Source organism: Oryzias latipes, chromosome 6, assembly GCF_053564925.1.
Source record: "Oryzias latipes strain Hd-rR chromosome 6, Olatipes_Hd-rR_3.1".
NCBI classification, from domain to species: Eukaryota; Metazoa; Chordata; class Actinopteri; order Beloniformes; family Adrianichthyidae; genus Oryzias; species Oryzias latipes.
In genome coordinates this window covers 5,047,003-5,071,882 of record NC_136242.1, presented here as the reverse complement: position 1 = coordinate 5,071,882, position 24,880 = coordinate 5,047,003, and the positions used below count along the sequence as shown (strand labels likewise).

The 24,880-nt window shown below is 40.5% G+C and overlaps 1 protein-coding gene and 2 long non-coding RNA genes across 3 annotated transcripts in view; 1 reads left to right on the top strand and 2 right to left on the bottom strand.

Annotated features, from left to right (window-relative positions):
• znrf1 (zinc and ring finger 1) overlaps nucleotides 1-24,880 on the bottom strand; it is a 51,619-nt gene that overhangs the window by 9,532 nt on the left and 17,207 nt on the right. The window contains exon 2 of the mRNA XM_023955491.2: nucleotides 5,030-5,125. Within this exon, the coding sequence (XP_023811259.1) occupies nucleotides 5,030-5,125 (96 nt within the window). The remainder of the gene's footprint in view (nucleotides 1-5,029; nucleotides 5,126-24,880) is intronic.
• LOC144992391 (uncharacterized) lies at nucleotides 1,692-2,697 on the bottom strand. The gene is made up of 2 exons (XR_013656295.1): nucleotides 2,590-2,697; nucleotides 1,692-1,887 (listed from the first exon to the last, which is right to left on the bottom strand). It is a non-coding gene; the product is annotated as an uncharacterized LOC144992391 (long non-coding RNA).
• LOC144992390 (uncharacterized) lies at nucleotides 2,278-3,641 on the top strand. Its single transcript, XR_013656294.1, has 3 exons — nucleotides 2,278-2,366; nucleotides 2,745-2,806; nucleotides 3,446-3,641. It is a non-coding gene; the product is annotated as an uncharacterized LOC144992390 (long non-coding RNA).

Genomic DNA, 24,880 nt, shown 5'->3' with positions numbered 1-24,880 from the left:
TTAGAAAAACAAAACACTCATTTGCATTTATGTTATTGTTACTACTGTGACATATATACGATAACTTTTATTTTCATTAATAAAACACAAACATAAATTGATTTTTTTTAAAAGGAAATAATTTATAACTTGACAGATGTTCAAATGACTTCTTTCAAAATGAAAGTCACCCTTTACCACATGGGATCATTTCAATGCTGCAAATGTAGCAGTTATTTTTATCATTGTTGGCGCATTTTACCCATGAATTTGTAAGTCAAACAAACTAAAATTAAATCAGAACTAATTAGGTGAACCTTACTGTATTTTGTGGTCCATTTTGTTCATTAATAGACAATCCATCTAATGATCCAGTGCGACTTAAGAATTAATTTTAGTTGTTTACTGACCTTTAATTCATTTTCTGTGGTAGAAGGTACTCATAAATGTGACAAAATGCTTGACTTTGTTAAACTTGCTGCACTGCTTGATGGATTGTCAAGGCATTATGGGTACTTTAGTCAGGAGACTGGCAGAGTAATATGTGCTTTGACTGTTTGTGTTAGGTTGAGTGGAAGGATCCCACAGCAGAGTCTGAAGCCGAGGACAGGTTAACAGTTTATTCCTCGAGCAGGTAAGATCTTTAACAAATATTTAATACGAAGGCAGTCCAAACAAACACAAACGCATTTCCTGCAAAAATGGGGTTGAATGGTATAATTATATAGAGGGGGCTCGAAGAAGGCTGAACTAATGTGGGTTTAGGGTTAAAATAACTGAAGACATGACTTTGATAAATGCTAAAATATCATAAGCCTTAATCACTTGCAACCATATGGGGGATTGCAGGTTTTTGAGTTGTCCATGGAGGGTCATAGAGAAGAGCAGCTGCATCTTAAAGGGACACAGGTGTGTCTTGAGGCTAGTGCAGCCACCTTAAGGACGTCATGAAAATGGAACGTACCATTGTTGTGCGTTTGGTAAATTATCATAAAGTATTTGTAAGGTTAACGTAAGTTACACACACTTGATGAACAGATGATGCTGTCGTATGGTGTCCTTACATCACACTCTTATCATTAGTAAAGTGCAAGCACTAACAGACCCCTTGTGCAGCACGCAGGGATCAGGGGGCACAAAAAATAAAAGAATCCGTACGACACGCCGGCATCTCACCCACTTCACCCTTACATGTTGTTTAAGTCTTCGCTACGACCTGTCACTGGCAGAAAAAAAAGCACACCTGTGTACCTTGTACAAGTTTGCCAATTTTTCGCCCACAGATTGTGTATCCACCCATAAGGGCAGTTGTGACTAAGGCATAAAGATGCAGAAGGTAGAAGACAGTTTGAGGATGCTGAAGAATCTGCAAATATCACATATCAAAGAGAATTGATGTGCCGAAACCAAGGATCCAGATTCCAGACTAGCCTGAATCCCACATCCTGTTCCATCAAACAACCAAGAGCCCGACTCACTTCAGGAAGTCACAGCTTTGCTAATTGAATAACATACCCAGCATGAATAACATGCTGGGTATGTACAGGTATTACCTTCCCGTACAGTGTACATACACACTTGGTCTTCTGACCTCACCACATGAGACAATGCTAACCTGTTGGTAAGGGTAAAGTAACTACGTTGTAAAAACATATTCTGGCCTGATTACTTCTTGTAACATGAGGCAAGTTTAAAGAGAAACAAGACAGCAGTGAAAACAACAATCTTTAATATGATACATGTCTGCAGCATACAAAGTGTCATCACAATGAAATAGGTTTTAAGTACAAAACAGTACAAAGGAGAATTCTAAAAAACACATTATTGGCCTGAGGGTCGTGCTTTTTGTCCATCAGAATTCCTTCAGCAGAGTTTGGTAACGGTTCAGGACTTCTTCAGGGTTTGTAACTGCAAGAAAATTCACAATATGAGCTCAAGTGAACATAAAAAGCAGAACGACTTTGATGAAGTACAAAATATATTTTACTTATTTAATTATTTCTGTAATGAGTTTGATAAATCTCTATGATTTTTTTATCGCTTTGACTGTAATGCTTGAAATTAAACAATTATCCTCATTTAAAAACATGATAATAAATTTTTCAAAACTTAACTTTTTTTAAATATTGTTCTAAAAATGAACTTGTTTTAATATATATTATATAATGTCAGGAAAATATGTAAGACAACAAGGCTAAATATTTACTTTTAATACTAAAAACACCCCGAGTGTGTGTTTTTGTTAACTAGGTCGGGTTAAGTAAAGATGCAAATTCCCAGCGCACTTGAATGCAGCACAACTACCCCCAAAGTGAACGTGCAGATTACTCGATTAATCCGGAGAGCCTCGAGGCGCGCAACAGTTTGAATTTGTCTTCATCTGGCAGGTAAACCAGTGTTTTTGTTTTTTTTAAATATTGGATAAATTACATGTAAATATTTAAACTGATCAAACTTTATAAAGAAGCTAACCTCGTGATTTCAAGCCACTATCTCTGTGTTTGAAACGTGACGTAAGAGCATGTCTACCTTACTGCAATAATTTCAGTTATTTCATGTATACATTTTCAAAGTTTGTAATGAAAATCTACAAACATTGTTGTTACTTACCAGGAGAGAGGCACCTGTAAAACAAACACGTAGCCTAAATGATAAAGTCTGTTGTTCTGTGCTCGTTTGACTGAGCGCACGTCTTTCTGGGAAAATCAAAGAAAGGCGATTATTTAAAATAATGATGACGTACTTCCGTCTTTTTACCGCTTTAGATCAGCTGTGGTGAAGAAGACATTCCAGACGAATCCGTGAAGCCACAGGATAGTAAGCTAAAGTAAGTTAAATCCACCAAGTGGACATATTATTTACATTAATGAAGAGTTTAACTGCATTTTCCCCATTTTCTTTTCTTTCGCCGTTTTTATTTTATTTTTATTTATTTATGTATTTTCAAATATGATAGAGACAACAATACCACCCAACAGTGAATGTAACTGTTTGAAAATTAAAACATATTTTTGTGAATAACTGTGTTGAATTTGAAATTGCCTATTTATTTCTTTTTTCCTTTTCTTTTACACTGCAATGTTTTTCATGCTAATGCAAATTGTAGGTGCGAATAATATTTATAAAGAAGAAATACACACAGCAATTGCCAATTAAAACATTGCTTTTGTCATTCTTTGTCTAAACAAATTAGATTTTTTATGGCAATTTTGATTTTTTTTCTTTGATTTCTTTTTTGTTGTTCTTGTTTATGTAAATAAAATATAAAGTTGTGAATAATCTATCATGTTCATAAATGAGGATAATTGATTAATTTCAAGCATTACAGTCAAAGCGAAAAAGAATTCACAGAAATTTATCAAACTCATTACAGAAATAATTAAATAAGTAAAATATATTTTGTACTTCATCAAAGTCGTTCTGCTTTTTATGTTCACTTGAGCTCATATTGTGAATTTTCTTGCAGTTACAAACCCTGAAGAAGTCCTGCACTGTTACCAAACTCTGCTGAAAGAATTTTGATGGACAAAAAGCACGACCCTCAGGCCAATAATGTGTTTTTTAGAATTCTCCTTTGTACTGTTTTGTACTTAAAACCTATTTCATTGTGATGACACTTTGTATGCTGCAGACATGTATCATATTAAAGATTGTTGTTTTCACTGCTGTCTTGTTTCTCTTTAAACTTGCCTCATGTTACAAGAAGTAATCAGGCCAGAATATGTTTTTACAATGTAGTTACTTTACCCTTACCAACAGGTTAGCATTGTCTCATGTGGTGAGGTCAGAAGACCAAGTGTGTATGTACACTGTACGGGAAGGTAATACCTGTACATACCCAGCATTTACTACTGAAAGTACCATGTAATAGAGTGGAAATAGGGCTGACTTTCTTTTACAGTTACAGTTTCATTGTACTTAAGGGGTAAGTACCAAGTAATATTCAAGTGAACATACCCAGCATTTACTACTGAAAGTACCATGTAATAGAGTGGAAATAGGGCTGACTTTCTTTTACAGTTACAGTTTCATTGTACTTAAGGGGTATGTACCAAGTAATATTCAAGTGAACATACCCGGTATTTAGTAATGAAAGTACCATGTAGTTGAGTGGAAATAGGGCTGACTTTCTTTTACAGTTACAGTTTCAGTGTACTTAAGGGGTAGTTTCTGTGGTAAATTCATGGTAAATACCATGAAACATGCAGCGAGTGCAGACCTAAAGGTCAAGGTACTTTATTTGTACTTACCTTGTTCTTACATGTGGTAAGTACCATAAAAGACACATTTGCACAACATGTAAATACCCAGTAAGAATATTATAAATACCCAGTATGTAACACATAGGTATGAACCAAATAGTACCATATAAATACACAGTAAGTACCATGTAAGTACAGAGTAGACACAAAAAGTACCACGTAAGTACTCAGTAAAGTCCCATAGAAAGTACCATGTAAACACACTGTAAGTACCCAGTAAATTCCATAAAAAGTACCATGTAAGTACCCTGAAAGTACCCAGTAGTTACACTATAAGTACCATGTAAATACCACTTAAGTACACTGTAAGTACTGTACTGTAAAAGGAAGCGTTACCGACATTTGCTGGACGGATATGCGCATGTACGATCATTTCAAGTGATGGACGAAACCTCAATCAACAGCAAGATAACCAGGATTAAAACCCGCTACAATACCAATCCATTTCAGTCAGAACAATCCAACTGACAGCTGTCAGAGGTAGAATCTAAAAGTCAAAGAAGTTCTCCCTGGAAGTTCTTCAGGGAAATGTTTAAACTGCTGAAACGTTTGCAGACATACTGAGGGTGAACGGACGGCTGCCACATGTGGGGGCTGCAACCTGGGTTAACGGCTGGGTTGTTATGAATGGATGGGGTACCTTGTTGGGTTGTTTTGAGGTATTTTCTGTGTCATGGTACCGGCTCTGGACACAGATGTTACCAGAGATTCCCCTCATCAGAAATCACAACAGGACAGCCACACGTGGTAAAAAATGCAAAATGGAGAACAAAGACCGTATTTCTCACCATTGTAGGAGAGGCGGGGCTTGCTTAAACACATGATGAAGTGAACCTCCATCTCATTGGACGCCACAGACTTGGAGCAGACAGGGCACTTGAATCCTGAAAAGACAAATGTGAGAGTTTGAGTTGGACCTTCAACTGACATCACATTGCTGTTCTTCAGCGGGGGAGGGGTAACTTTTAGATGTCTGTGTGGAACCACTATTTCAGGGGAAACACAGGTTCTGGTGTGCTCTGCAGGAATGTGTTCCTGTCAGCATTATGGGATGGCTGACTTGTGCCCAACAATGTTACAGTCATTTTGCTCAAACAAAAGTTTGTCATTTTCTATCACAGGATTGAAAGTAGACTCACAGCGTGTCTACCTCCCTCCTCTACATCATGTCAACTAACTCTCTACCTTTTCCTGACGTAGTTATAACATTCAAAGTCCCTATTTTCAGTCCAACACTCATGGATTTCCTCTTCTCTCTCTTCCAACAGACGTGGCTTCCTTCTCTTCTTCTTTTACCAACAGTAGTCCAATTTCCACTGGCACGATGTCGGTGAACACCACCGATGGCAGTCATGGTTAACCCGGGCCTTGACCGATTCTGTATAGATATCACCCCCCCCCCCCCCCCCCCCCCCCCCCCCCGGTTTCTGGCACGCCAGTCCAGCCAACTGAGCCACCCAGCTTCTGTTTGAAAGATTTTTCACGTTAAAATTTTCATTTGGATTTTTTTAAAGGTTTACATTTTCAGAACAAGGTGGGTTAATACATTTTTTTCATAAAATTTTGATATTTGTTAGGTTTTTTACTTCTCGAAATCAGTGATGTCATATTTGTCTTTGAAAAAAAGTAGAGAGCATGGTGTCTGAATTGCTTTTAAAATTCAGGGCACTAGATGTCTTTGTCTTAGCTTTAGATTTCAGTTTTGTTTCTGTCATTTTTGAGTTCTGTTTCCTGTTTTATTTTGAAGGTTCCCTGCATGTCATGTTTTTGTGTTTTACTTCCCTGGTTCCATCTCTCCTGATCGTTGTCACCTGTGTCTGATCAGTCCTGTCTGTATATAAGTCTTGTCTCTGCCTTTACTCTTGTGCTGGTCCATTACCGTCTCTTCCCTGACCGTCTTCTGCCATGTTTTCACGGTTTGCCCAAAGTAAGTTTAGTTTTGTTTTCCTGCTCTGCAGCACTTTTTGTTAGTTATTAAATCCCTTGCCCTGGAACTGTGTGCCGCCAGTCTCTGCATTTTGGGTCCTTCGTGCTCACCAGCCGTCCCAACCTGACTCTAGATTGTCCCATACTGTACAGTTTTTTTTTTTGTAGTTAGGTATTAGGGAGGGAGTTCGGACACAGGCAGAGACTTTTGGACAAACATGGAACATCTGGATAATCCACACATCTGGACAAAGATTCAAATGAGACAGAAGAGGAACTTTCTGGAAGATGCTTGTCTGCAAATGTGACACTTTCAGAGTCAGACATGGAGGTGGGCGTGTGCTGGTGTGGGGTTTCCTGGCCTCAATGCCTTCCGTTATTAAAAGGAGCCATGGTTCCTAATGTTGTTGACCTCCGGCGGTGGCGGCGGCAACAGCAGTTATTCCATCTGAGGGGTATGTCGGGCCTAAACAGCTTTTCCGCTTTGGAAGGTCTTCAGTCAGAAAATGTGTTAAACTCATTTTAACTTGTGTTTACAAAAGCAGCTGTTTGGCTGAAACATGCGGGTGTAGCCTCTACAGTAACAGCTCAGCCTCTTTTCGTTTGTTCTTCTTTTTGTTCCAATTAGGCCAAAAAGAAAATGCAAGCTCTCAAACCGTCTGCCTGTAAGCTTTGAGCATCTAAGCATGAGGAAAATGAACCTTCTTCAATGTGCCTTAGTTGATGAGTCTGTAAAGGTGTTCATGCACAATTTCAACAGAATGTTTGTCACTGAAACTAACAAATATTGCAGGACTTTTTAAGAAAAATGTATTTTCTTAAAATACATTCATTTTAGATTATGTAATTGTGTACTGAGTGGCTGCAATGAAAAAAGCTGAAACCCAAATCCTGGATGTGAAGCTCTGCAGAGAAAACCTGCTCTTTGTAATTGGCTGTTTATTTAAAATGCTGGAGGTGCAGCACTGACAGCTTGCAAGTCTGCAAACACACACAAATGAATTCACCATCTTCACGGCGCCTGACCCACTTTTCCCTCAGCTGCTATTTTCAGATGCTCCGACGGGACGAGCAGAAAGAGAAGAAAAATGAGTAGAAGGAGGTGCAGTGAGATGCTGAGAGAGAGGAGGCATTTGGAGGAGAAATGGGGGGGGGGCTTCAAGTCAGCCAATCACCACAAATCCTTCAAGACATCTCATTTTCAGGAAGTGCATGAGGTCGGATGAGGACAAAAATACATCACAGATCTGGCTCATAAATGAATGATGCTGATTCTCCGATGTGTTCATGACCCTCTGTAGATTTCAGCTTTTAAAAAAAGTACAATTCAACTGCTTCATTATTCGTATGAACACAGAGTAGTTTTTATTACATGAAAAATGCTAATAATGTTGTACAAATGCCAATCTTTAGTATAAAAAAAAACAGATTGTTTAAGGTAAATTATAATATTGTGTTATTTGACAAAGGTTTTAATAGTTCCTTGCTGTTTTTCTTTGCTCTCTAGATACTAAAAGAAAAATACAACACTGACATCAGTCTAGGTTTGTTCTGCAGAGAAATATGATTAAAATACTATTTCAGACTTGTGAAAACTCACCGGGTCCTTTTTAATTTAGAAGATAATAAGACAGATTCTTCTTATAGGAAAAGGTAAAGCAAGAAAACGGCTAAATCATTATCCTGTGAGTCAAGTTCAAGTTATAGGAAAAGCTAATGTGTGCAGCATGTACATTTATCTTGGAAAAAATACTTTCTTTTTTTCATATAGTAATGAAAATATGGGCCTTAATTTGAATGTCATAATGTTGAAATAAGAGTAGAAATAAATGAAAATTGAATTTAAAAAAAATCATGATTTGGTCTCTTTATTGATTATCTTTTTACTGCAATCAGTCTCCTAAATTCAGAAACCAGTAATTAGTTCAAATACACTAAACTAACAGCCAAATTTAATAAAAATAAATTATAGCTTTTTTAATCAGCGTATCCTTTCATTAATATTCATATTAGTCACATCCAAATATTTAGATAAATTACATTTTTAGCACTGAATGCTAATTACTATAATAGCTTATAACATATCTGTGAGGATTCATTTACATGATAGAATGTGCTCAGAACAAATATTGCTTTTGAGGAAACTATGGATTATCTAATGTTTAGTTGAAAAAATAGATACTGCACTTTGGAAAGTCCGAAGTTTAAAAGATGCAGTTCGGAATGTTTAACTTTAAATGATGCAGCACAGAATGTCTGTAGTTTAAAATAACTCAGGTCGCAATATCCAAAGTTTAAATGATGCAGCTCAGAATTACTGAAGCTTGAATGATGCATTTCGGAATGATGCCTTTTGGAATTTCTGTAGTTTAAATGATGCAGCTCGGGATTTCTGAATTTTAAAAGATGCAGGTCAGAATGGCAAGGTTTAGGTGATGCACCCATAAGGAAAGAACTAGAGAAAACTTATTAGAAACTTGGATCTCCTGCAGTATATTTTACATATATTGAGCATCTTATAAGACTTAAAAGTCCTTTATATGAGAATCTCCTGAAAACAGCCTCTTTATCATTCTTTTCATACGTGACATTAAAAAGAAATATGTATGTGTCATTTTAAAATCGACTATGTGGAATATAAGAAATATAAAAAGCCACTATGTTTTCCATGCATGTTTCATATCAGTTTTATCGTTTTTTCTTACATGTCTTTTTTCCAGACATTTGCTTTTCAAATATGAAAATAAATCATTAAATGTAGATTTCTGCAAATAAAATGTATATACCTTACTGGGTAATTATGCTATCTTTATATGCTGTTTTTACTTTTATTATATCTCATCTAATGAAAATGACAAGGCTACTACAAAAACCAATATAAATATGTATGATTACATACAGGTTTTTTGTATGTTAAAGCTACATAACATCATAGCAAAATATTTTTCCTTACAATCTGCCGCAGCTACTGCTGGAACTAGTGCAGTTCCATCAAGCAAATAATATTAATTCACAACCATACAGCAAAAATTAATGCTGTAAGGCAATGAAAAATGCCCCTATTCAGTCTCAGAGAGGAACAAATTAACTGAGTAGCAGTTTACTCACTTTTCTTAATGGTGTAATTGCCCATTATTTTTGATAACACAAACAGCAAAACAGCATGAAAGTCACTTCTCTGCACAGCTCTCTCACTTATGTTGTGGGATTCCATATTTCCCATGAGTCTTAGAGGCCAGAGGCAGGGCCAACCCCCAGGTCCCCACACCTGTTTACAACATGACTGAAGCACAGTTTAAACAGCAACCTATTAGCTACACGGAGGAACATGGTAGCAGCTGCAAAGAATTCAAGATGAATAAATCCATGGTTCACAAGTGGAGGAAGCTGGAAAACAAACTCCAACAGTGAAGATGACGCAGCTGAATTTCTACGGAAAAAAGGCGACTGACCGATGGATTAACAATCAGCAATCAGCTTGGAGAAGCTTCTCTGCCGTCACCGCCATTGACTGAGGGCAGTAATGCTTACAGGAAGCTTTTTACTTTCGACCACCTTACTTTCATGAACAGGAGCAGCACGGTAGTAAAACGCACAAGGGGGCAGGAAAAGTCATCTTTTATTGTTGTGGGAGGCAGCGCCGGGCGAGTTACGCCACAGTTTGTGAATGGATTGTAGAAGCTTGGGCTAACCTGTCTGCTTGCACTGCTTTCATAGTGCTGAAAAGCCGGCATCATTCTGAGCCGTGCAGGCACTAGACAGACTCTGATAATGACGAAAGGAAACATGGCGTTTTTGTTAGAAATTTAATCCAGCTGTTCATTTCAGATACAGAAATGAGGATTTTAAAGGATTTGATTTTCTGTCTTCGCTAGCTAGCACGTGTTAAAGAAGGAGAGGTGGAGACACTTGATGCAAGTGAGTGTGTGAGCATTTAGCTTGTGTTACTCAGTTAGGGAGAACATCCATCCATCCATCTTCCTCTGCATATCCGGAACTGGGTCCCGGGGGTAGCAGTCCAAGAAAAGATGCCCAAACTTCCCTCGCCCTGGCACTTCCTCCAGCTCTTCTGGGGGGGACCCTGAGGCTTTCCCAGGCCAGCCGAGAGATCGAAGATTGACTGGTAAATTGAGAGCTTTCCTTTTCGGCTCAACTCCACAGCCACATTGGACCGAGACAGCGACTGCATGACTGCGGATACTTCTCCGATCTGCCTGTCCATCTCACGCTCCGGTATTTCCTCACTCGTAAACAAGACCCCAAGATATTTAAACTCCTCCACCTGGGGAAGGGACACTCCACCCACCAAGACATGGCAAACTACCTTTTTCCGGTCAAGAACCATGGTCTCAGATTTAGCGGTGCTGACCCTCATCCCAGCTGCTTCACACTCTGCCACAATTACCCCAATGCAAGCTGGAGGTCCTGGCTCGATGAACCCAACAGGACAACATCATCTGCAAAGAGCAGGGATGAAATACTGTGGTCCCCGAATCAGACCCCCTCCAGTCCCTGGCTGCACCTAGAAATTGTGTCCATAAAAACTACGAACAACATGCAGCAGGAACAAGTCTGACTTACTGCCGGTTATGCGAACCAAGCTCTTGCTCCGGTCATACAGAGACCGGACAGCCCTCAGTAAGGCTCCCCGGACCCCATACTCCCAGAGCACCCTCCAGAGGATACCATGGGGGACGCAGGCTAAGGAGTGTGATTCTCCAGTAGTTGGAAGACACCCTTCCGGTCCCCCTTCTTAAAAAGGGGAACCACCACCCCTGTCTGCCAACCCAGTGGTACAGTTCCTGACTGCCACGCAATGCTGCAGAGACGTGTCACCCAAGACACTCCCACATCATCCAGAGACTTGAGGTACTCAGGGCGGACTTCGTCCACTTCCGGAGCCCTGCCACTGAGGAGCTCTTTGACTACCTCAGTGACTTCAGCTTGGCTGATAGACAGCCTTACCCCAAAGTCCTCATTCTCTGCTTCCTCCGCCGGAAAATTTGCCAGAATCTCTTCGAGGCCAACCGATAGTCCTTCTCCATGGCCTCACCAAACTCCTCCAAGGTCAGAGTTAGGGACAACAGTAATAAAAAAAAAGGTTTCCTCTGAAAAAAAACGGAGACTGGTTCTATTTATGAACCTGCTCTGGAGGCTCTGAGGGTCCGATTGGGGTGTTAAAGTGCCTGCGCCTTAACACCCAGTGCGCCTTTTGTATGCGTCAAAGACTGAAAAAAATCACCCATAACTGAGATCGCTCCTTATAACCCAGTGCACCCTATGGTTGTGAAAATACTGGTATTTATTGGAGAAACAGTTAGCTTGCATTGCTTCATATTAATTACATCCCATAATATTTTCTTCCAGACTCACCGTTTGAATAAGTCTCATGTTTTGGTCAGAGGGTTTATGGATGGATTTCGTTTAAACATTTGTGTCCTTGCTGAGATCATAGATGTTTGAAGGCTGTTAAACCCCTCATTAGACTCTTTATAAATGTTTTTCAGACAGACGTCAACATTTTCACACTTTTCTCTCTTGTTTAACCCTTATATCCTTATATCTTATTCTATCTATCTATCTATATTGACCCAACTCTCAAAGTTCAAACCTTCATAGAAAAATGAGTCCAGGGTAATAAGAGTGAAAACGAAGATCTGATCATGATTGAAGATTTATGTAAATGTGGCAAACTGAACACATTCTGGACAGGAGACACGGCAAAGAGGACATTGATTGACAGTGGTCAACAGCCAATCCGGATGCAGAAAAACAGCATGCAAAATTGCACTGAATAAAGACAGTTAAAACAAATATTGATGAAAAGGTAAACAAAATACAGCGAGGGAACACTATTTTAGTTTCTGAACTACCTCTGTTATGGATTTATTTGTGTCATTTTTTTAAAAACCCATTCGGACTAAAATACCAGCCGGACTGAGGTATGAACTACGAAGGAGTTTTAGGGCCAGTTTACAAAAAAATTAATTTTTTATATTACGACTTTTATGAGAAAGAAAGTCATAACTCTTTAATTGCAAGATTTTAAGTCGTAAATTTACGAGAAAAAAGTCATAGATTAACGAGGAAAAAACACTAAAGTTTTCTGTTTATCTGAGCATAGCTAGAAGATGAAATATGTGGAGCATTTTGTGAAGCTTTATTTCCGGATAGGTTTAAAAAACAAAGCGATTCGGAACCTTTTGGCGATTTAAAATCAGATTATTGTCAGTGTAGCCGTCTTTCCGGGGTTCGGTGTCAGTAAAGCAGAGTTTCATATGTGAAAAAAGGAGCTCAGAAACACGTTTGGGTATAGAGGACCTCTGCAGCCTTTATTTTTCTTTTCATTCACATAACCTGAAGTTTATTTGTCACCTTACGTCATGAACCTGTCATCCAAACACCAATGTGGAAGTAAACAGTGTTACATACGCCCCCTCCTGCAGATGAAACGTCCCGTTTCGACATAAAAGGAATGAAAATAGTCTGTTATATTAGCATTAAAACGTTGAAAATGCCAAAAAGTGCTCCTTCCTCCTCAGACGGAAGCGTCACACAAACATAGAGATCTGGTCTTTGGGGGAGGAAGAAAGGATTCAGGTGGACAGCTGCAGGGACACCGACGTCTCAATCAACAGCTGCAGAGATCCTGCAAACCACCCATCAATAAATAAAACATTGATAAATCATAAATCAAACAAATGAGCTTCCAAACAGTTGGAACGTTATCAATAAACATTCAGCTCACCTGTTTAACTAAGTTTAGTCGGTCTGCTCTGCTGCTGCGCGACGTTCACTTGCTGTTCTGTAGTGTATGCTCACTTCCACGTTTTTTTCTCGTAAATCTACGACTTAAAATCTCGTAATTTTACTTTTTTTTTGGTGGCCCTAAAACTCTGTCATAATGAACAGATTTGTAAATGTTGATAAATCTGACTCTTGGTGTCACCAGCAGCAGGCTGCATGTTTAACAAACAGCAGACAAAAAGAAAGTAAAGGGGGTGGTTTAAGCGATAAAATGTAGATTTCAACAGTTCATGGGGGCAGAGAAGAATCAACAAGGTAGATGATGCAAAGTGAAGAAACGGATGCAGGGAGTGGGAAGCAGAGGGATGGCTAGACTGAAAGGGGAAAGGATAAAAAACTGTGTCCACATTGAAAGAGAGGTGAACCCTCAGGGGCAAGAGGAGAGGAGATGCTGAGGAAGCAGTGCTTCACGGGGCAGAAAAATCTCCAGCAAAAATCCCAGGAGGACTGTTTTTCAAGACGTTTGACAGAAGATAAAAGCAATATGAACAAATTTGGTTTAAGGCACCCACTCAAGGTTGGCGCACAAAAAACAGGATCCTTTAAAATGAGGAAAAAAACATTTATGGATAATAAAACCAGATAGAACTGATCAGATGTTTCGCCTGAACAGAATATGAAAGTCGATACAGATAAAAAGTAGTAGCAGGTGACTCTAAGGCCTGGTTTATACTTTAAAGCGATTTGTAACCGTTCGAGTCGCATTGGTTGCACGGCCATCAGAAAGGCATTGCCTCAATCGCTGCAAAACGTGTCAGTGGATGACATTATCCATTACTGGAATTTCACCCCCGTAGTGTGATGGCGTGCACATCGCGCCATTTAACTTATACTTATTTCAGGCAATTAGAAGACGTAGTGGCAGAGCAAACTCATTCAAAAAAACTGTTGTTTCCACATCTAAAAATTTCGAAAACAAGGCTGCTATTATTGCATTCTAAATACAAGAGGGGTTAGAAATTATTTCCTTCTGACTCAGTTTAAAAAAACACAAGTTTTGACATTTTCACTGAATATTGCAACTATAATCTCAGCCATTTTCAATTAAGATGTGGAGCAGTAGGCACATCATTTAAAAAATAACTTTTTTTAAGTAGTTCTTTGGTTTGTTAAGACTTTTGAATATATACAGTATATTAAAAAAAAAAACGCCCCTCTCACCCTTCTGCAGGTGGTTTCTCCTCCAAGCTCGGGTCCTCTACCAGAGGCATGGGAGCTTGAGGGTCCTGCAGTATCTTAGCTGTTCCTGTTCTTTTCTGGACTGAAAGGTCTGAGGTCTTTCCAGGTATCTATTGTAGCCACTCCTCCAGCTTGGGGGTTACTGCTCCGAGTGCTCCAATTACCACAGTCATCACTGTCACCTTCACTTTCCATGCTTTCTCCAGTTCTTCTCTGAGTCCCTGGTATTTCTCCAGTTTCTCATGTTCCTTCTTCCTGATGTTCCCATTGCTTGGCACTGCCACATCCACCACAACGGCTTTCCTCTGTTCTTTATCCATCACTACAATGTCTGGTTGGTTCACCATTACCATCCTATCAGTCTGGATCTGGAAGTCCCACAGGATCTTTGCCCTCTCATTCTCTACCACCTTCGGAGGTGTTTCCCATTTTGACCTTGAGAATATATACATGTTCCTGTATATTATCCCAGCCACTTGATTGTGGCGCTCCATGTATGCTTTCCCTTCCAGCATCTTACACCCTGCAGTTATGTGCTGGATTGTTTTAGGCGCCTCTTTGCACAGCCTACACCTTGGGTCTTGTCTGGTGTGGTAGATCTGAGCCTCTATGGCTCTGGTGCTCAGGGCTTGTTCCTGAGCTGCCAGGATGAGTGCTTCAGTGCTGTCCTGTAGTCCAGCCCTTTCTAGCCATTGGTAGGACTTCTTGATATCAGCCACTTCAGTTATGGTCGGGTGGTACATCCCATGCAGGGATTTGTCCTCCAATGAGGATCAGTCCTCCAGCAATGTATCCTCTACTCTCCACTGCCTGAGACATTCACTGAGTACACTGTCAGTTGGGGCCTTGATCTCGATGTATTCATGGATCTTGGATGTTTCATCCTGGATAGTGGCTTCTACGCTCACTAGTCCTCGGCTTCCTTCCTTGCAGCTAGCATACAGTCTCAGGGTGCTGGATTTGGGATGGAACCCTCCATGCATGGTGAGGAGCTTTCGTGTTTTAACATCCGTGGTCTGTATCTCTTCCTTTGGCCATCTTATTATTCCTGCAGGGTATCTGATAACTGGCAGTGCGTAGTTGTTTATTGTTCTTGCCATTGAGCTGGCTTCTCAGGACTTGCCTTACTCGTTGGAGGTATTTAGCTGTTGCATCTTTCCTTGTTGCCTGCTCCAGGTTGCCATTTGCCTGTGGAATTCCAAGGTACTTGTATTTGTCCTCAATGTCTGCTATTGTTCCTTCTGGGAGTGAGACCCCTCCTGTGTGGACTACCTTGCCTCTCTTTGTCACCATCCGGCTGCATTTCTCGAGCCCGAATGACATCCCAATGTCAGTACTGTAGATCCTGGTGGTGTGGATCAGGGAGTCAATGTCTCGCTCGCTCTTAGCATTTAGCTTGATGTCATCCATGTAGAGGAGGGGACTGATATTGGCCCCATTTCTGAGTCGGTATCCATAGCCAGTCTTGTTGATTATTTGGCTGACCTATGCAGAACAGCAGTGGGGACAGAGCATCACCTTGGTATATCCCACATTTGATGGACACTTGTGCAAGTGGCTTCACATTGACTTCATGGGTGGTTTTCCACAGCTTCATCGAATTTCCTATGAAGGCTCTTAGAGTCCCGTTGATGTTTTACAGCTCTAAGAATTCAGTGATCTGTGTGTGTGGCATTGAGTCATAGGCTTTCTTGTAATCAATCCAGGCTGTGCACAGGTTGGTGTGTCGTGACCTGCAGTCTTTAGCGACTGTTCTGTAAACCAGGAGTTGGTGTTTGGCTCCTCTGGAGTCTCTACCAATACCCTTCTGTGTGTTGCTCATGTATTGATCCATCTGCCTATTTATCTTGGTTGCAATGATGCCTGACATGAGCTTCCATGTTGTGGACAGACAGGTTATTGACCGGTAGTTGGATGGGACTGCGCCCTTTTAGGGATCCTTCTGGATCAGGATCGTTCGCCCTTCCGTTAGCCATTTGGGGTGAGTCCCATCTCTTAGCAGCTGGTTCATTTGTGCTGCCAGACGCTCATGGAGTGCTGTGAGCTTCTTTAGCCAGTAGGCATGTATCATGTCAGGGCCCGGTGCTCTCCAGTTCTTCATACCTGAGACTCTTTCTTGGATGTCTGCCACTGTGATGGTTACTGGATTCTGTTCAGGGAGGTTCCTATGTTCTTTTCTCAGAGAGACCAGCCACTGGGCATTGGTATTATGTGCTGCCTCTTTCTCCCATATGCTTTTCCAGTACTGTTCAGTTTCCAGCCTTGGTGGGTCTACTCGGCTGTTTTGACCCTGCCACTGAGCGTACACTTTCGTAAGTTGAGTTGCGAACAGCCTGTTTATCCGTCTGGCTTCATTGTCTCTTGTGTACCTCTTTAGGCGGCTACTCAAGGCTAGGAGCCTTTGTTTGGCAGTTTCCAGTTCTTCAGGTATGGGCATCTGGCTGTATCTCTTAGGTACTTGGTTTCTCATTGTACCTCTTTGAGCCTCTGTCAGCTTACTCACATCCTTCTGAGTTGCCTTGATTTTGGCCTCTAACCGTTGCTTCCATGGTGGGTAATGTTTTCTCCCGTGGTTGCTCTTATAGCCAAGCCTCTCAAGAATCACTGCTGCTGAAGTGTAAACCAGTTCATTGGTTTCTGTGATTGTTGTGGTAGGAATTACCCTCAATGCTTCATTCACAGTTTCCAGAAGACTTTCAGGCGGTACATCACTTAGCCGTTGTAGCTGGTGTCGGGGTTGCCTAGTGTTCATACTAGACATGATATGTCTTTCAGGTCAGTTGCTGCCTTGCTCAGCATATCTGTGGTTGTTGGGGCTGTGTACCCAAGCTCAGGGTGGGGTTCACTGCAACTCCTGCTGCTTCATCAGCGCTGTGATCAGAAATCCCAACCCGTCACAGCTCTAGTTTATATCTTGTGGGACACAAAAAAAAGCGACTTCTCCAGTACCGATAGCAGAACCGTTGAGGTCAGATCTTATTGAGACTGCGGTCTTGAAGATTGTTGCCACGGGGCTCATTCAATACCAGGGCTCGGTACCCATCCCTAGGAAAGGGGCACAGTGGAGAACAATCATGGAAGCGGTCGCTTCGCATGTGACCAAAGACATGGTATCCATGTATACCGTGGAGAAGACGGGGTTTATTAATTAAATTAAAACCTTAGACCCCCGGTATGAGCTGTATTGCTTTTTTTTTAAACTTGTCCTGTCCAACAGCTGAGCAAGCAGATCAGAGTTGAGTGTCTCTTGTATTGGACAGATTTCATTTTTACAATAGAGGTTTATGGATATTCAGACAGACTGAGTGCATATTTGTATAAACCCCTTTTGTATTTGAGGCTAAGCTTTATTTATGAAAATTATATTTGTATGCATTCCTTGTTGGACCGGATGGAAAAAGGAAACAAAAGAAGAGAGAAAGAAACAGAGTGGGATGTCAGAGATGGCGGGATAATGGATTACAGGGGGGGGTAGTCGATATCACAAAATTAAAAATTTTAAAGTGTTGTAAGTAAATTAAGTTACATAATTTAGTTCAGACAGCAACAAAACAAACAAAAAAGTAGTCTTCACACAACTATTTACAGGTTTGAAGTATAACCATGTATCAATGATTACATTTTTTTCTCCCAAGATTTCTGCACATAGACAGGTACACACAATATTCGCGTTACCGTTATTCATAAAGAGGGTTGTCGAAAAAGAGAGAGAAAAAAACAATACCAACGCCCGTATTTGTGCAAAGGTGAATAAGCGGGTGCGTTGAATGAATGTGTGCCTCTTAGAGTAAACCTTGATCACACTGACTGCTCCAGCAAAAGCAGGAGGCCCGGCACCCCACACCCCAGAGCTAGGGGCAGAGAGTGCAGCAACCCCACTGATCCAAGAGCCTCACCGTCAGACAAATATCCAGGAGCAACCACCCTCCCATACACCGGACCCCCACCACAGAAACGGAGACAGAGGTCAAATTGGCCAACTTGGGTGTGAACTCCACCACACGATTGCAGTAGGGACACAATATAAGTAATACGATGTTCAATTAATCTGGAAGCTCGGAGCAATTTCCTTTCAACAAGTTACAGGGTGCGTCACATGAATGCCTGGTTACTCGAGTCTGAATCTCAGCAGCAGTTACCTGTGCAATGCTGTTTCCTTAGCTTCCTTAAAGTACCTTAGATCAGCAGGTAGAGGGTTATAGTTTTGATCAATGCTCACAGCCTTTAGCATTCAGCATTTAAAAATAGTGCTAACATTTTATTAATAATTTACTCTGAAAACTCACCAGTTTGCATATGTAAATTCTGTGTTAATGTTTGGATTCGAAGCTGCTGCTTCCTGAATCTGAACCAGTGGAGACTTATGGAATATATGCTTTAACTGTTTGGTTGGTTTCTTTCTGTGCAGGTTGGTCTTGGCTCCCTGGATTTCCCGCCCCTTCCTGCACTTCTCTGTTGGAGCTGCCACAGCTGCCTGCACTTTAGGTAATTGATTCAGTATTTAAAGAGATGTCTCTGGGTTCTCGCCATTGGCTCGCTTTGCATGCTTCCTCATCTGCTTCCTGCTAGTGCCGTCACAGGAGACAGTCCAGTTTTTGTGCTTTTGTCCCACACCTGTTGTTATATTAGCTATTAAAAAATGTTTTAAAAAAATCAACTTTTCTAATATGACTTCTGGCTTACTCTTCACCTGGGTTTCCCTCCACCGCTTGCCGTATACTGAGTTTTATAACTTCACAGTCGTCCTGTGCTCTTTATATTTGGCAAGCCAGAAGCACCAGTTCTGATTCTTCTGTGTTTTAATTCTGTTCCTTTCCTCCGATTTTTTTTTCAAATACAGAAACATAAAGTCATGAAAAACTCTCAAGCTTGTGGTACATGGCCTTGTATTCCCGGTCCTTAGAGGATCTCAGGATCCAGCATCTACATCTATTAGACACAAATGAATTTAATTTGTTACAGCACAGTTGTTAACTTTCATGAAAAACTCCATCTCTGATGTAAATAAATAAGGCTCGATGCAAACATGGATAAACATTTATACTGTGACAGAAAGAGGTTCAGCTCAGTCTGCAAGCACAACTCCATGGTTTCAGATGATCTCCATCTTCATGTGCTTCTGGTTTCTCCTTTCTTCACATTTTGGTTAGAATTTTGGGGGGAGGTAGGTCTTTCATGTTCCTTCAGTTTCAGATTTTGTTCATTCTTGGTTTTGTTGTTCATTAAAAGGCAGCTGAAGGCAGAGATTCTGATGCAGAAGCACAACAAAGCCCCTCTGGGAGTTTAGCTTGTGACTGAAGGGAGAGATTTAACACACATGCTACAGGCAGGCGTGTCAGGCAAACAGATCCCAGCGGAGCACAGAGAAGACACCGTTAATACCAAAGATGGAAAGTCTGAGAGCCACAGCAGTCCCTCTGATGTCAACCAGCCACAAGGATGGATGTGAAATGAAGAGGAGCTGCAGTCCATCCAGTAAAGCTTCATGGTTAGCGATGGCTACTGTTCACACTCTAAGCAGTTCTTGATTAATTCAGCTTGGATTCAAATGTATGACAGATCTGAACATCTCCGACTTCATTTCTTTGGAGTCAGTTCGGGTTTCTGTCAGCTTACATACATGATTCCATTAAGGGAGATGAAAGGAGAAGGAAGACTGAAACTGAAACCAGAGCAGGTTCTTCCTTCAGCATGGCGTCACATGTTTGTCAAAATGGCCCAAGAGTTGTATTGGAGCAGAATTGTCTTAGTGAAATCCTGCTTTGCGTATGCAGAATAGTGCTCTGTAGCATCACTGCAGATCGATGAGAGCATAAACACATGAATGCTCTATTCTCACCTCTTCCCTCTCAGCCTTCAACACTTTACTTCACTCAAATGGTTTTTGATGGGTGCTTTAAACAATTAGGAGATAGAAAGTAAATCAATCTTCTGATTGGCCAATCTAATGTCAATCTTGTTTACAACCCTAGTTAGGGTTGGGAATGGTCCATTTTATTAGTCATTCTTTTTATTTTTTAAATTCCAGTTAAACCAAAGTTTCTGATGAAAACTGCATTTCTTTGCTATAGTTTCACCCTAAAAAGGTGCTTTGTTGTAATACTGACAACTAACAATATCCTTATTTCTCTTAGTTTTTGGTAAGGTAGGGGCAAGATGAAAGAAAAAAATCCAGGAAAAATGACTGAATCCCAAACATCATAAGATGTTTTTAAATATAGTAAATGTAAAATGGTTAACTGTGAATACCTGTTAATGTCACAGATCTATTTAAATCAGTCAGAACTTTATTTAAACCCTAAAGACCATGACAAATGTATTCATTTTCTTGTTTTTACAGTTAAATTTTTTGGGGGGTTTTTATAGCTGCGTTTCTATTACAAAACACAATTTCACAATTCCATTGTGAATCATAACCATGCGAATAAACACAAATCAACTCACGAGATGAGTCATTCAAAAACATGGGGACGGATGTGAGCAATGCTTTGATTTACGGCAGATACATTCACATTTCTGCCACGCTACTAGCTCATCATCATTTATCAAAGGAGACGTCGGCATCTTATTCAGGCCACAGAGCGGCGAGCCCCTTACACGACGGAGTTTTGGAAAATGGTGGTTGGTGATTTTACATAGAAGCTGTGGATTCAACAATCCAGCATGGCACGCTCAACTTTTGATGAGCTGTGATACTGTGGGACCTCTGGTGGCGCCCGCTGTGCAGAGCCCAAGGCCGCCAGTTTCTACTGAGAAGCACATCACCATCACTATCTACAAACTGGCTACCTGTGGTTCCATGACTAATTTTATTCGAAAAAAGTGTTTCCATTTCAGTTTTGCGACGTATGTCCATTTGAATTCACAAGAATTTGAATGAAGACACACACAAAAAGGCAGTTTTAAGCAGTTTTATGTGTCCTCCATCAGAAAATGCCACAAGAACATGTTAAAAACATCAAAAAGCCAAAGAAGTCGTTTTTTTATTCCAAGTATAAAAATTATATTTTAAAAGGATTTCTGCATATTTCAAAAAACCTGTCAAAAAACGATCTGTACCACAGCGGCCTTCACCAGAAGCTCCACCTCCTCTGGGGTCAGATTTACAATTATAGAATCAAAAGAGAAACATATTTTCTCTGTTCAGCTGATAGCAGACACACTGACTAATGCCCAGGTTTCATTTCTTGTAGGCACCTCTTTCACACACATATAAAAAAAACACAACCATGCTGTAATCACAGTACACAAGAAAGCAATTTTATCCATAAAAATCTTTTAATAGCAGCAAAAGACAACAGAAAGGAGCATCTAAATGTGCTCGAACATTAAAAAAAAGTGTAGTAAATAGCCCAGAGCGAGTGACGTTTTTTTAACTGTCACTAAAATGTTATAACAGAGATTTAATTAGTTTAAATATGCATAATATGAAATTGTTTAAGAAAAGTGGTCAGATTTTTGTTGATAAAGTTTTTTTGTTTGCAGTTTCTGCTCTTTTTTTTACTCCAATGGCAGTATTCAGCCACCGTAATCAAGCACTGATCTATAAACTATATAATGTCTTTATTTTTATGTAAATCTGAAAACAAAGTCTAACTTGAGTTATTCAATTCAATTCAATTTTATTTATATAGCCCAATATTACAACCATACAACCAAGATTACAACCACTAACATAATGACTCCAGCATGTCTCAGTTACCGGACATTTTCTGCTTTCAGGTACACGAGGGTTTGAGGTCCATCAATTCAAGTTAGATGTCATTCATCCAATTACAGGGGATGCCGTGCCCACCTGCTTTTTAACAGATGCAAACAAAATTTTCCAGAATTCACTGTTCCACCAAGACGCATACAACCAAAACCATCACACTCCCAACTCCATGTCTGACTGTTGCTCTAATGTCAGTTTGACTCCCATCTATGTTGCAATTTTGTCATTGTGTATAATAAACATTCTTATTTTCTTTTTCATGATTTGAGTCATTCATTTGTGCATACTGGTTTATTCATGTTTGTTTTTGGTTTTCACCCCTGATCACTGAGCCGTGTTCACACCAGTCCCAGTTTGCTGCTGGTTAGCAGCAAGTCACGGGTTTTACTTGTTCTCTGTCAGATGACCTGAATGACCATTTTCATCCTTTTTGTCACAGTTCACTTACATCAAGTCACCATTTGTTTGACTTTATTTATACAGTTTTTTAATGTATGTCCTTTGGTTTCCCCTTCATTTGAGACCTTCATAACTGGATTTCCTGACACAAATGAGCAGTAAAACTTACAAAATATAAAGTGCAATAAAAGGGGAAAAGTTTTCCCTTAGGCACTACTGTATCAAGTTTATTTCAGTATTTGATCCATAAATGTCAAACCAACACCAACCAAAACCTGAAAGGGAACAGGGGGCACTGCTCAGCTGGTCTATGGTTCGAACCTCTCATAGAAATGTGTTTCGGTCCAGTCACAGGCCTATTGATCTCTGGTGAGGACTGGAAGGTTCTAACAGATTTAGGCTCAGTAATGCCACCATCTCGTTGAAAAAGGTGAAAGAAAGTGAGCCCAGGACTGATCCTTGAGGTACTCTCAGAGTGAAAAAGAGCTGGAGGATCAATCCATATAAACACAAGAACTTTCTGATTTTGTGACTGTTTCTGCTTAGATTCTGACCCACTGAAACCCCCAATCTGACGTGTTTTTGTTAATAGGGAGGGGGGATTTGACCCTGATTTATGTTTTGTCTCAGCAGCTAGAATTCCCTGAAGCTGCAGCTTATAATCACAAACTGAAGCTGGTGAGCAGCTGAAGTAGAAGCATCTGAACCTTTATCTCCCTCACAACCACCGAGGGCGAGGCCTGACCGCCAGCATGACCATAAACAGAAACTGAAGGCTTCATTACATCACAACTTACAAGCAGCAAATTCTCCTCACCTTACCGGAAAGACCAGCAGTTTCCATGGGAACAGGACAGAACAAGAGAAGCACATAGACGGAAGGGAGAATAGATGCTGGGGGCGTGGAGAGAAACCCAAATGCAAGAAATATGTTTCTCATCACAAGGGGACGGAGATGAGGAGACAAAAGGATGAGACAGAGCAGCCGTGAATGTGCACAGCCCGACGTCAGCAGAGGTTAAATTAGGATATTTGCTCCAAAGACAGTCCCAGTGGGCTCACTCATTCCATGGAGAGCATCTCTCCTGTGACTGTCTGTTGTAAACAACACAGAGAACAGAGCTCTGAACGACGGTCACAGCGCTCTGCCCGCAACGCTCATTACAAAGATACTCTATACAGTCCTCCTTCCTCCATGAGTTAACGTACAAAGACAGAAAACAATGCTGAAAGAGCAGGATGGAGTCTGACTCCTCTTATCCATTAGAAAGACAATCGTCAGACTTCTGCTTAAGCCTTGTGCTATGCTATGACCCCACCCTAACAGTGTCGTGTTCTCCCTACCATGACAAAGGTGGATAAAGGTGGAAAGATTTCATGTAATCCATGGACACCAGTGAAGATCACAAATCATTGAAGAAAAAAGGTTCAGAGCACTGTCTAGTGGGTCTAGATGACCCAACTCCCAATGGTAAAGTGCTTAGGATGCACAAGGATTGCTGTGGAGTTGAAGACAAACAAGTCTGACAGGATGCAGTTCAACCTGCTGATAGAACAGGTGATCCTCACTGCAATGTTTTCAGAGATTTGAAAGGAGTTCTGAACTGAAATGTGTAACGTGTAACCCTTGTGCTATCCTAGGCACTTTAACATTGGGAGTTTGGTCATCTGGACAGACTGTAGCCACAATAAATGCCTCTAAATAAACTGAATAAACAAAACAGTAAATAAATCTAGTTATGCAACCACAGCCAAACATTGAAAACAACCAGATACATTTGGAATATTATTTATTATAATATTTATCATTTCACTCATCAAAAAATCTGATTATTTGAAGACAAAATCCATCCTCCTCTCTTTCCTCAAAAACAATTCGATCACCCTGTCATGTAGATTATTGTCTTCAGTTCCATCCAGAGGTCCATTTCTATTCCATCAAGGTCAGTGCTGAGAGTCCAGTCTGTCCAGATGTGTTTCTGCGTAGGTTTGAATTCGCTTTAGTAACGAAAATTTCCGCTCAACAGACGCCGTGGACACGGGGACGGTCAGCGCCAAACACACAAATCTGTACACCTCTTCATGATCTCACTCTGATTTTTCTGATGAAGGAAGTCAAGGAGATCAGTGGGAGATTGTCCTGCAAAATCCTCCATCAGCTCTGTTTTTAATCAAGACAGATCAAAAAGTTCTCCGTGGCTCTGTGTCAAACTGGACAAGGCTGCAGGTGGGAAATGTTTCCAGTATTCCTGAAATTTCTGTCCAACTGTGAAGTTGCCTAAGCCTTCTAGAAAGCCCTGCAGACATCAACTCAAAATCTGATTGGTTGAAGTAAATGGATGTCCAACATTGATTTTGCATTACGGGACCTACACAACTTCTGGTGAAGACCTCTTTAGTTCTTACCCTGCCTGGGAACAAAGAACAGCTGAAATGTGATTGGCTAAATGCTCCAATGTGGAAATACGTCTGGAAGCAGCATAACCATCATAAACACAAAAAAAGGAAATGGACAGACCATTTGGAATGATTTAATGAGTGTCCATGGACAAAAACTAATTGACACATGATTCAGATATTTTTTTAGGCTTTCAGAGAAGCCTCGAAGCCCCGG